The sequence below is a fragment of the Chiloscyllium plagiosum genome, chromosome 4 (genome assembly GCF_004010195.1).
Source record: "Chiloscyllium plagiosum isolate BGI_BamShark_2017 chromosome 4, ASM401019v2, whole genome shotgun sequence".
NCBI lineage: Eukaryota > Metazoa > Chordata > Chondrichthyes > Orectolobiformes > Hemiscylliidae > Chiloscyllium > Chiloscyllium plagiosum.
This window is the reverse complement of record NC_057713.1, coordinates 66,097,175-66,110,537: the sequence shown is the minus strand read 5'-3', so window position 1 is coordinate 66,110,537 and position 13,363 is coordinate 66,097,175. Positions and strand designations below refer to the sequence as shown.

The following is a 13,363-nucleotide window of genomic DNA, read 5'->3' as shown; positions in this document are numbered from 1 at the left end:
ATAAACGATCATTATCATTGCTGGCCTTCTGTAAGAATGCCTCTTTAAACAATAGTCAATACTCAAAGCCACGTATTAAGCATAGAAAACGAGTTAACGAACGGTGGTTTCAATGATCGTGGTCCTTTCCAGCTGAAGTTGACCATAAGATAATACTGTAACACAAAAAGCAAAGCAACAGCCGGATCAACGGCCCTGCAATAACACATCAGTTCAGTCTTCCTCAGCGTGAGGGAAAACGTCCAACTGTAGAGCAGTTGACAAGCCCAGGCCTTCAGTTATTGATTAGTTGGGTCTGTTTGGAACTCCCTTGCTATCTACATGATAGATGTTCTATTAGTTTGGGCTTTCTCTCTCAGTGTTCGGTGCTTGCGGCTGCGTGTCAGAAGAGCTGTGCACGGATTTTAAGTGAGGGTGGCGGAGGAAAAACAAAACCCTTGCAAAAGAATCTGCACGATGAGTAAAAAGGAGGAGGATGATATTGTCCGAATTGCGAAAAAGATGGATAAGATGGTGTCGAAGAAAAGCACGGTGAGCTGTGTGCGGCCGTTGAGCCTGTAACAGACGGGACAGAGGGAGGAAACTGGGCCCCGCGCGTGAAACCCTCGCCCCTCGGAACGCGTCCGGGAATTGCGCGCCACCATCAACCGCCGCCGAATGTTGAAGGCGGCGCGCGCGGCTTTCCGAAGGGAATGCCCGCAGTTCCCGCTACGTCGGAGGATTCAATACAACATGGTCGTTTGGAGGTTTTACACTTACCAAATAGACGGCATCCATCTGTCCCTACGATAAGTGGGCCCCACCCCCCCGGGCATCTACCAAAAAGCAAAACAGGGGAACCGACTTGTGGTCTATGATGCTGTCTGACAGCTGTTTCGAGTCAAATCGTGTCTTTTTCTTCGCCCAAAGAGAAATCTACAAAACATTCTTTTTGTCATTGATCCGTTGCTGAAATGTAGAGTTACTTCTTGGACTGATTTTAATTATTTTATAGCGTTTCCTGTTTACAAACCAGTTGGCAGAGTGGACAGTTGAAAAAAATTAGGATTATTGTGGCACGGTGGTCATATTCCTACCATTCAGCTAGAGGGGCTGGATTCGATTCCCACCTGTACCAGGAGTGTATAAAATCACATCTGAACAGTTCATTAAAAAAAAAATCTTGAGGCTTGTTTCATCGTTTCTCTTGTGGCTGAGTGATCCTACCTTCGGGCCACATGGTCTAGGTTTATGTCTAACCTGCACCAGAGGATGTGTTATTTTGGAAATAAAATGCTATCTAAGAAATGGGCGACCAACTCAGTAATATCGATATGGCTCGGTTCAGTTTAAGAATTCAGTTGCTACAATGATGCTTGTTTTAGGATATAAAAGGCTGAGTAATTGGAAAGCCCACTAATTTATATGCCTTTTTATTAAATTAAGACTCCTGCAGTGAAAAGGAGCAATGGTTCTGTCTAAATCAAATTCAGTGGAGCTAATTCCAGATGATGAATTGTCTGATCATTTGCCGATTCATTTAATATTCTGTACTGGTAGTGAAACAATTACAGCCAATGATTTGTATGCTGTTTTGACCTGGATGGATGTGAAAATTTAGCAAATGCCATGGTTTCTGCAGGCAAGTAAGTGGTCATGAAATCCAAGAAAGCAGAGCTAACGCTTTGAGTCTGGTACCTTTTTATCAGAGCCTGGATTTGAAATATTAACTCTGCCTTCTTCCCATAGATGTTGCCAGACCTGCTGAGTTTCACCAGTAATTTCTGTTTTTTTTTAGATCGCCAGCATTTTTGGTTCTTTGTTTTATTTGGATTTTTGTAGTCCCTTTTTATGGCCTCAGAATGCATAAAGCACACCACAGCAAATTTGCTATTTTTTGATATTGTCACTAGTATATACAAATGAGGAAACTATTTTTGCACAGAAAGATAGTACAATCATCATTGCAATCATTGTTAACTGTTGGTTGTGCTTGGTGTACAGTGTAATTTTAGTCTACATACTCAAGAATAGTTGTTAAGTGTATTATGCTGACTTCAGGAGTTGTCTTCTGAGGAAAGATTGGGCCTGTATCCATGATGTTTAGAATAATGAGAGGACTAAATATGGTGGATACTGAGAGTATTTTTCCTCTTGTGTGAGAGATGGGAACTAGATTGTGCCAATTTAAAACGTGAGGTTTCCTATTTAAGATGTAGATGAGGATCTTTTTCTTTCCCAGTGTCGTTAGTCTGTGGAATTCTTTTCACCAAAAAAAGCAGTGTCATTGAATATTTTTAATACCAAATTAGATTCTTGATTGACAAAGGAGTTAGCGGGTAGAGGTGGTAGATGGGAAAATGGAGTTGGGATCACAATCAAGTCAGCCATAAATCTTAGGGCAAGTCTGAGGTGTTGAATGGCCTAAACCTGCTCCTAATGCACGTGTTCGTAGATATGTTGTTTGCTGATAAAATTCTACCTCTAAGATTAACATAATGTATGAATTCGGAGCTGGAGCAGGCTGCTTGGCCTCTCAAGCCTATTCTTTCATTAACGAAGACTATTGCCAATTTAACTGCTCCACATTCCCATTGAACCCCAGTAGCCGTTCACTCCCTTACTTATAACTGAAGCATAATCTCCATATTTCTTTGTTCAGTTCTCTTTATAATAAACAATGATGTTCATTCCTCATTAATTATATTGTTTGGGATTCCTGCAGATCCCACTGTGCCTCAAAGTTCTGCAATCTCTCACCAATTAGATAAAATGCTGCATTTTTATTCTTGCCAAAATGGGCAGTCACATCTTCCCACATTATTCTCCCATTTGAGAGTTCTTTGCACACTTATTTAATCTATTTGTTATTTTGCCTCCTGATGTCCTTTTTGCAGCTTGCTTTAATAAGACTACAAGAGTTTTCTATCTATGATTAAGTAATCAGCATATTTATCAAGCTTACCTTTAGTCCTTCATCATATCCATTAATACGAATTATTAAAAATTGAAGCCTCGGTAGCAATCATTATGAAACACCACTCCTAACATTTTGCCAGTGAAATATAGAAACCAGGAGCACAAGTTGGCCATTTGGCCCTCCTCACCATTAAATATGATGGTAACTAATTCTCTATCTCAAAGCCACATTCCTGCTTTCTTTTCATATGCCTTGATTCCTTTAAAATTGAACTTCAACAACCTTTTTCTTGAATATAGCCAGGGTACTATGAGTGAAGAAATGTTTCGTCATCTCAGTCTATAAGACCATAAAATGTAGGAGTAGAGGGAGGCCATTCAGCCCATTGCTTCCACAAATCAATGAGATAATGGCTGATCTGATAATCCTCAACTTCACTGCTTTGCTTTCCCCCCCATAACCCTTGATTCCCTGACTGATTAAAAATTTGTCCACCTCAGCGTTGAATATACTTAATGACCCAGCCTTAACAGCCCTCTGTGTAAGAATTCCATTGATTTGCCATTCTCCAGGAAAGAAATTCCTCCTCATCTGTCTCAAGTTGCAACTTTTTTTAGAGTATTCCCTCTCCTCCCAGACTTTTCCTCTTGAGCATATCTACCCTGAGAATCTTGACGATTTCAATAAGGTTACCTCTCATTCTTCTGCATTCTGAGTACAGGCCCCAATTTACTAAACCTGTCCTCATAAGACAGCCGCTCCATTCCTAGTATCAACCTCATGAGCCTTTTTGGTCTGTCTCCAATGGCAGTTTATCTTGTCATAGATATGGCCCAGCCCTGTTCACCGTATCCTCTTTGCTTTGTAATTGTCCTTATGTAACTTCAGCACGTTTAATTCTGACTAATGTTGTCCGAGTAGTGCCTTGAATAGGTATAGCAACTGATTTTATATTCCATTCCCATTCCTCCCCCATTACCTGAGCTTGGATGTTAGCGTTTTGTGATTTGTGCAAGTTCCATAACTTGCTGTGGTCTTTTTTAATTTAAATAATATTCAGCTCTTTTTTTTTTCTGCCAAAGTGCACCACCTGTCATTTCTCCACATAATAATTCAATAACCATCTTTTAGGCCATCACTTAACCTGTTTGTATCCTTCTGCAGCCTGTTTGTGTAATCTTCACTACTTGCCTTCCTGCCTATTTTTGTATCGTCCACAAACTAGATTCACTTTCCTCATCTAAACCATTAATGTTTTGTAAATAATTGTGATCCTTGACATTCCACTTATTCCAGACTATCACATTAAAAATGATCCCCCTATCTCAATTGTCACCTGTTAGCTCATCCTCCATCCATACAACATACTATTTTCGATTGTTACTAAGTAGCCTAATATGTGATACCTTATGAAATACCTTTTGAAAGCACAAATATATTACATCCAGTACTTGCTCTTCATCCTGCTTCTTACCACTTCAAAGAATTGTAATAAACTTGTCAGGCATTATTTTCCGTTCATGAAGCCATACTCACTCTGGTCATATTTCTGAATGCTCTGCTGTTGCATTCCCAATAAAGACATTTAACCTAACTTACTTGTAGCTAGTTGTTACTTTTTTGCTTCCTTTTGTAAATAAAGGTTTTACATTGGCGGTTTTCCATTCCTTCAGGACATTTCCAGAATCTAAGAAGATTACTATAAGTGTATTCACTATCTCTGTAGCCACTTCCTTTAATATCCTAGAATGTATCTTGTCAGATCCAGTTAGTCTTTAGCCCTGTTAGTTTCCCTCGCACTTTTAGTTTTAGTCATTGTATTTATTTCCTGTCTTTTGTTTTTGTTGAATAAATAATTTCCTAATACTGTTGATACCTCCTACTGTGATGCAAAGTATATATTTAACTCCTCTGCCATTTCTTGGTTTCCCTATATATATTTTTTAAAGCCTCATTCTCTTAAGGGATCTATGTTCATTTTAGCTTCTCCATTCCTTTCGTTATATACAGGAAGCTCCTGCTGTCTATCTTGATATAACTTGTGTGTTTATCTACAAAGTTTATTTTCTCCGTCACTTTTTTTTTGTTGATTTTGTTAGTTTTTAGAAAAATTCCCAATCCTCTGTCTTACCACTTATTTTTGCCACATTGTATGTTTTCTCTTTCAATCAAATGCTCTCCGTAACTTCCCTCCCTGTTTAATCATGTTAGTTTATCCCCTTCCTAAATCCTCCTTCTTCGCTGGAATATGTCTGTTGTTTCTCAATCCGTTCTTTTTTTTTTGCTGAATTCCTTCCCCAGTCCGCTCCAACCAGCTCTGTCCTCTTTGCTTTGTAATGGTCTGTATTTAACCTCAACATTGTTAATTCTGACTGATGTTCTTTCCTCTCAAACTGTACAAGTCTATCATGTTATGATCAGTATTTCTGTCCTACGTGCCTACCCTATATTCTGAGACTCTCCAACCAGGGGAAGCTTCCTCTTTTATCTGTTCTATTTTAGATTACTTACAGTGTGGAAACAGGCCCTTCGACTCAACAAGTCCACACTGACCCGCCAAAGCGCAACCCACTAATACCCATTCCCCTACATTTACCCCTTCACCTAACACTACGGGCAATTTAGCATGGCCAATTCACCTAGCCTGCACATTTTTGGATTGTGGGAGGAAACCGGAGCACCCGGAGGAAACCCACGCAGACACGGGCGAATGTGTAAACTCCACACAGAGAATCGCCTGAGGCGGGAATTGAACCCAGGTTTCTGGCGCTGTGAGGCAGCAGTGTTAACCACTGTGCCGCCCATGTTCTGCCTAGCCTTGTTAGAATTTTACACATTTGAATCAGACCCCATTCTTCAAAACATCTGAGTATAGACCCAGTCAAACCAATCTCTCCTTTTAAAACAGACTTACCATCCTCAGCATCAGCATAGTGAATCTTGGCGGCACTCCCTGTGTGGCAATATGTTCTTTCTTAGACAGGGAGATCAAAACTTCACACAGTACTCCAGATGCAGTTTTACCAAGGCACTGTAGAACTGCACTAAAACATCCGTTCTTCTGAGCTCAAATCTTCTTCAATGAAGGCCACTATAATATTTGTTTTCATAATTACCTGCTGCACCTGCTTGCTAATTTTCCTTGACTGATGTACAAAGATGCTGAAAATGTGTTGCTGGAACAGCGCAGCAGGTCAGGCAGCATCCAGGGAACAGGAGAATTGACGTTTCGGGCATAAGCCCTTCTTCTCCAACCAGGGGAAGCTTCCTCTTTTATCTGTTCTATTTTAGATTACTTATGCCCGAAACGTCGATTCTCCTGTTCCCTGGATGCTATAATAGTAGTGTTGTAGCGAAGGACCCGATACCCAGCATGAGCAAAACCAATGTAGTGTACAAAATCCCATGCAAGGACTGTACAAACACTACATAGTACAAACAGGAAGACAGCTAACGATCCGCATCCATGAACACCAACTAGCCACGAAACGACACGACCAGCTATCCTTAGTAGCCACACACGCAGATGGCAAGCAACATGAATTCGACTGGGACAACATTACTACAATAGAACAAGCCAAACAGAGAACAGCCAGGGAATTCCTAGAGGCATGGCACAGATTCAATCAATAAGCACACCGATCTGGACCCAATATACCGATCACTGCAACTGACAGCTGGAACTGACAACCGGAAGATTCAAGCCACTACAAATGCCGGAGGAAAGATCACAGAAGCGCTTCACAGGAGGCTCCCAAGCACTGAGGATGTCACCTAGACAGGGGACGAAACATCTGCAACACAAATTCCCAGCTCAGCGAACAGAACCACAACATCCAAATATATAACATCCACTGGTTCTCCCTTATCTGTTGTACTAATTACATCCCTAAAATGTCCTTTAATTTGTTAACCATGATTTCCCCTTCATAAGCCCATGTTGACATTGCCTAATTATGGGCGGAACGGTGGCACAGTGGTTAGCACTGCTGCCTCACAGCGCCAGAGACCCGGGTTCAATTCCCGCCTCAGGCGACTGACTGTGTGGAGTTTGCACATTCTCCCCATGTCTGTGTGGGTTTCCTCCGGGTGCACAGTCCAAAGATGTGCAGGTCAGGTGAATTGGCCATGCTAAATTGCCCGTAGTGTTAGGTGCAGGGGTAAATGTAGGGTAATGGGTGGGTTGCGCTTCGGCGGGTCGGTGTGGACATGTTGGGCCGAAGGGCTTGTTTCCACATTGTAATGTAATGTAATCTAATCTAATCTAATCTAATCTAATTGTGTGAATACTTATTAAGTGTTCTGTTATCACGCCTTTTATAATAAGACTCTAGCATTTTCCCCACTCTTGACGTTAGGCTAAGTAGTCTGTAAATCTCTTGTTTTATCTCTTTTTTTTAATATAGTGGGATTACATTTGCCACCCTCCAATTTATAGGAACTGCTCCAGAATGTACAGCATTTTGGAATTTAAAAAAAGTTCAGTCCTTGGATGTGGGTGTTGCTGGCTGTGCCAGCATTTATTGCCTGTTTCCTGAGAAAGTGGTAGTGAATTGCCTTCATGAACCATTGCAGTCCACCTACTGTACATAAACCTACAGTGCTGCTAGGGAGGGAATTCCAGGATTTTGACCTAACGACAGTGAAGGAACAGTGATATATTTCTAAGTCAGGATGGTGAAAGGCTCAAAGGGGAATTTGCAAGTGGTGGTGTTTCCGTGTTATTGCTGCTCTTCTCCATCTAGATAGAATTGATCTTGGATTTAGGAAGTTCTTTCTAACAATCTTTGGCAGATTTCTGCAGTGTATCTTGTACATTGTATATACTGCTGCTGCTGAGTTTTGGTGTTGGAGGAACTGAATGGCACAACATCCAGAACAATCCAGCAAACTGCTTTGTCCTGGATAGAGTCAAGCTTTTTGTGTATTGTTGGAGATGTACACATCCAGGCAAGTGGGGATTCTGTCACACTCCTGACTTGTTTCTTGCAAATGCTAGATAAGCTTTATGGAGTTAGAAGATGAGTTACTCACCGCAGTATTCATTGCATCTGACCAGTCTTTGTAGCTACTGTACTTATATAGTGAGTCTAGTTCAGTTTCTGATCAACAGTAACCACCAGGAAATTGAATTTGCCACTATCAATGTTGTAAAAGCCTTTAAGTGTCATCGGGCTGTGGTTAGATCTTCTCTTATTGGAGAGGGACTTGCATTTGTGTGGCGTGAATGTTCAGCCTAAACCTGGATACAGGTCTTGCTGTACTTGGATGGGGATTGCTTCAATATCTGTGAAGTTCCAAATGGATCTGAACATCTGATCATCAGCAAACATCCACTTTGTCCACAAGTGCATCAGATGTTTCCAAAGTAACTTCCATTAACATTGTGAATGCAGGTTATCAGCCTTTAAGCCTGTTAATTTCTCTGGCATCTTTCTTTTTGCTAACACTGATTTTCTTCAATTCCTACTTCTCAACTTTTCCTGACGTTTCTGGAAAGTTATTGTCTTTTCAAAAGAACCAAAATAAATGTTCAATTTTTCTACCATTCTTTGTTTCCTTTTATAATTTCTCACATTCCTGACTGTAAGGAACTTACATTTTTAACAGTCAGTTTTTATGTTCCCTGTAATTTTGCATCCATACTCTATTGCCTTTTCTTGACAAATGTTTCACTTGCGGAATTCCAAGATGATCCTGGTCCTAGAGCTTGTTGCATGTTTTTGGCAAATTTGTGTCTCCTGCTTGGAGATATTCTCTAATTTCCCTAATTTTTTTCTATAAGTATGGTTAAACCACCGTTCCTCTTCTGCTTTTACACCAGATAAAAATGAATGATCTGTACATACGTTTGTTAAATATCAGCCACAACTTATCCACTGCCAGTTCTTTTAGTACAATTCCCCAAACTATCATTGCCAACTCATGTCTCATACCCTAATAGTTAATTTTATTTAGATTGAGGATGCTAACTTTCGTTTCAACTTCACTTTCCATCTTAATGAACAATCCTATAATTTTATGGTCCCTCTTCCCACGCAGCAAGATTGTTGCTGTGTGATCCTTTTTCATTGCACAATATCCATTCTAGGATAACCTCACTAGTTGGTTCCTCAGTGCAGTTGGCACTCCATGAAATCCTCCAATGTATTGTTAAAGTTAAAAATCTCACAATAGCAGGTTATAGTCCAACAGGTTTATGTGGAAGCACTAGCTTTTGGAGCGCTGCTTCTTCATTAGGTGGTCATGGTTCAGTACAACAATCTGATGAAGGAGCAGTGCTCTGAAAGCTAGTGCTTCCAAATAAACCTGTTGGACTATAACCTGGTGTTGTGTGATTTTCAACTTTGTCCACCCCAATCCAACATCGACACCTCCAAGTCATAATATATTATTAATTTGGTTTGGCTAATCTATATGTGGTCTAAAGTCATCCATTATTATCATTGTAACCTTATTGCCTGTTTCTCTAATCTCCACTACTGTTTAGGGGCCAAAAGACAATTCCCACCAACATTTTCTGTGCCTTGTTGTTACTTATCTGCACCCACACAGATTCCACGTGATGATTTCTGATCTCAGTAGGACATTGTTTTCATTTTTTTTACCATTAATCCTAACCTACCATTTTTCCTTATTTGTCAGTCCTTCCTAAACCTTGGATACCCTTGTATGTTCAGTTCCCATCCTGGTTACCCTGTTGTCATGTTGGTGTAATTGCAAGTATGTCATAACTGTGTAACTGTTTTTGGCACTGTTAGTTCATCTACCTTATTACAAATGCTTGTCTTTTTAAACTTGTTTGTCATCTTGTCTTTATTTTGCACTATGGCCTTATTTGTTTCTCACCCTTGATTTTCTGCCTTGATCATGATTTTTGATTTCCCTTTCCTTTCCTCTCCGCTCAAGTTCCCATCCCTAAACCATTCCAGGTTAAACCCTCTCCAACAGCACTAGCAAACAGCATCCTTAGGGATATTGGGCCTGGTCCTGCCCAGATGTCCTGTTTGTGCTGGCCCCATTGTCTCATGAATTTAAATCGCTCCCTCCTACTCTATTTCTTCAGTCATGTATTCAAATGATATATGTTATTTCTATACTCATTAGCACAATGCCCTAGTATCCTTATATCACTGCCTTACTACTAATTAAATTTACAACCTAACTCCCTGTACTGGCTCATAGGTTTTAAAAAAAGTTGAGGTCCTATATCATTGGTACGGATATGTACCACAACCATTGGTGTTCACCCTCCTCCTTTAGAATGCCCTGTAGCCTCTCATCGACATCCTTGCGCTAGGGCAGTAACATACCATCTTAGAATCCTATTTGCAGCTGCAGAAATGCCTGTCTAAAGTATCTACTAAAGTATCTCCTTACTAAAGTACCTTACTATAGTATCTCCTATCGCATTAGCTCTTCCTGTTTTGTGCAGCAGAACCATCTGTGTTGTCATGGACCTTTCTCCCACTGCCATCCCCTGAGAAGTCCCCAACAGTATGCAGAATTGTCCTTTAGAGAGGGGGCGGCCACTGGGGTTGCGTGCCTTTCTGTATTGTTGATCACCCATTCACTTTCTGCCTGTTTAGTTTTTTACCTGCAGTTTGACCACCTCACTCAATATGTTGTTCATGACAATCTTGGCTTCACTGATGCCCTGCAGTGAGTCCATCAGTAGCCACATCTCCAACATAGTGGCTGCAGCTTAACACCATTCCTGCAAGCATGGTCGTCAGCCTGCATAGCCCAGAGGAACATAACACATTAACATATGTAATTAATAAAAATAAAAGTACTTAACTGACCCTATTTTAGATGCTTTCTCATTTAGAGCAATTATAAATGCACCCTACCAGCATTATCTTAGTAAATTCACTTCTCTCCTCTTCTGCTACTTTATAGAGTTCCTTCTAGTCCACTTTGCAGTGATATTGACTACTGTACATTCCTTCCAAAAATTTACCAATTTTTGCCATCTTTGTTTGGTTAGCCAGCCTATATTTTGCTCCATGTGAATATGTTATCCTTATACCATACGGTTTTTTCTTCCACTATAACCTTTCAAGTGACCCTGTTAAATGTCTTCTGAGACTAGAAGTAAATTCACTGGTTTCCTTTTATCCACCGAATGTCACTTGCACAAAGACCTCCAGTAAATAGGTTAAACTTGATTTTCCTTTCACAACATCACATTGACTCTGCCTGATAACCTTGAATGTTTTCAGTGTCCAATGCTAACACTTTTAATAACAGCTTTTCAGCAACAAATGTTAAACTATCTGACTTATAGTTTCCTGCTGCCTACCTCCCTCCTTTTGAGCAAAGGAGTTACACTCGCTGTGTTCCAATCTAACAGAACCATCCCAAATTTAGGGAATTTTAGAAAAATTAAAGATAAAACATCAACTGTCTCACTAGCTACTTCTATAAAATCCATCAGGAATGAGAGTCTTCTCATCTCACGGCTCCAACAATTTGCTGTTGAGAGTTTTTGATCCTACCACTTCCTGATTTAAAGCCTCTTCTGGGTGTATCCTGCATAGTGAAGAATGATGTAAAGTACCCATCCAGTTCATGTGTCATATATCTTTATTTATTATTATTAATTTCCTAGACTCACTTTTTATAGATGTTCATTGTGTTAGCTTTTATTAATTATTTATTGAAGCTAGATTTTCTCAAACTTTAAGTTCTCCTTCTTACGAATCATTTAGTCATTCTTTGCTGTCCTTTTATGACCTGCTACCTGTCTTTTTGCAATTACATGCTTTTTCTTTGACACTACCTTTTAACCTTTTACTTAGCCATAGATTGCCTCTTGAAACTTCCCTTTGTCATTGAAAAGTATCTATTCGGTTTTCTGAAATACCTCCTTAAATGTAAGAAGTAAGCAATCATGTTTTAAATTTTTGTAGATATCACAGAATCTCTACAGATTGGAAGCAGGCCATTTGGCCCATTGAGTCCGCACTGAACCTTCGAAGAGCGTTCCCCATTCTATCCATGCAAGTCTGAATTCCCCTGCATATCTCTGGATACTATGGGAAATTTAGCATGGCAGGTTCACTGTGAGGAAACCAAGTACCTGAAGGATATCCACGCAGACATGGGGAGAATATGCAAACTCTGCACAGACAGTTGCCCAAGGGTGGAATTGAACCTGGGTTCCTGGCAGTGGGAAGCAACATTGATCCCCACCTCCTCCCCCTCCCATTTTTGAATATTAGTAGGAGAATAGTTTTTATTATTTGATTTCAACAAGAATAATAGGGTATGATTGATATAAGTATGTTGTTTCTGTTGAACAATGGTTGTGTACTCATGGGTTAACATTTTCTGTTAGTTTACAGCTTGAACCTGACAGTGAATATATTCTTTTGCCCATCTGAGGCATGATCATGATAGTTTCTGTTCAGTTCCAGTGAGCCAAATTAGAGTAACAAAGCTTTTTGTTTTATCTCACTGCATTTACCTAGATGGTGGGTAGGTATACCAAATACAGATTTGTGGAGCTCTCAAAATCCAATTCTCTGAACCCAGAGAATATGTGACATAAAGCAACAGGATACAGAGTATGAAATCCTTGTGAATTCATCCTGTATCAACTCTTTGGAACTAAAGACAATTGACTTTTGATTATCCACATGCTGCCACATGCCGTGGGCGGCACGGTGGCACAGTGGTTAGCACTGCTGCCTCGCAGCGCCAGAGACCCGGGTTCAATTCCCGACTCAGGCGACTTCTTTGGAACTAAAGACAATTGACTTTTGATTATCCACATGATGCTACAGAAACGCAAATAGTCAGAATCCCCTTTTTTACTTCTTGTGTTTATATGAAATTAAAGACTTCTAATTATTGCAGGATCCCTATAAAAAATAAAATTGTATATCGGCTTAGCTCCACAAATATCAATAAATTCTGGAGTTTGATTTTTATGGCAACATGCAATTTTACATATTCTGGTCTCATTCTCTGCATAATGATACCAGAGGCTCCAGTGATCTTTAGAAGATATCACTGATCAGAAATCATTTCCAGTCTTTCTGTCTGCCAGTGTTGGAAGTATTGCGGCTTGATAATCTATTTAACAACAGTATGAATGCAGGTGGCCACCAACACTTGGGATCATGACTTGATGAGGCAGGGACACTATCACTGTGCCAAAAGACCTCTTGCCTATTTTGCATTTCTTTTCAATTATCCATAACACTGTGGTTCTGTTCGCCGAGCTGGAGGTTTTTGTTGCAAACGTTTCGTCCCCTGTCTAGGTGACATCCTCAGTGTTTGGGAGCCTCCTGTGAAGCGCTTCTGTGGTGTTTCCTCCGGCATTTATAGTGGCCTGTCCCTGCCGCTTCCGGTTGTCAGTTTCAGCTGTCCGCTGTAGTGGCCGGTATATTGGGTCCAGGTCTATGTGTTAGTTGATGGAGTTTGTGGATACAACCAGATATACGAACAAATCAA

General features: G+C 40.3%; 1 protein-coding gene across 1 annotated transcript in view; it reads left to right on the top strand.

Annotated features, from left to right (window-relative positions):
* The first annotated feature begins 339 nt into the window (after positions 1-339).
* tcea1 (transcription elongation factor A (SII), 1) overlaps positions 340-13,363 on the top strand; it is an 80,704-nt gene continuing 67,680 nt past the window's right edge. Inside the window, exon 1 of the mRNA XM_043688334.1 lies at positions 340-531. Within this exon, the coding sequence (XP_043544269.1) occupies positions 457-531 (75 nt within the window). The 5' untranslated portion in view covers positions 340-456. The remainder of the gene's footprint in view (positions 532-13,363) is intronic.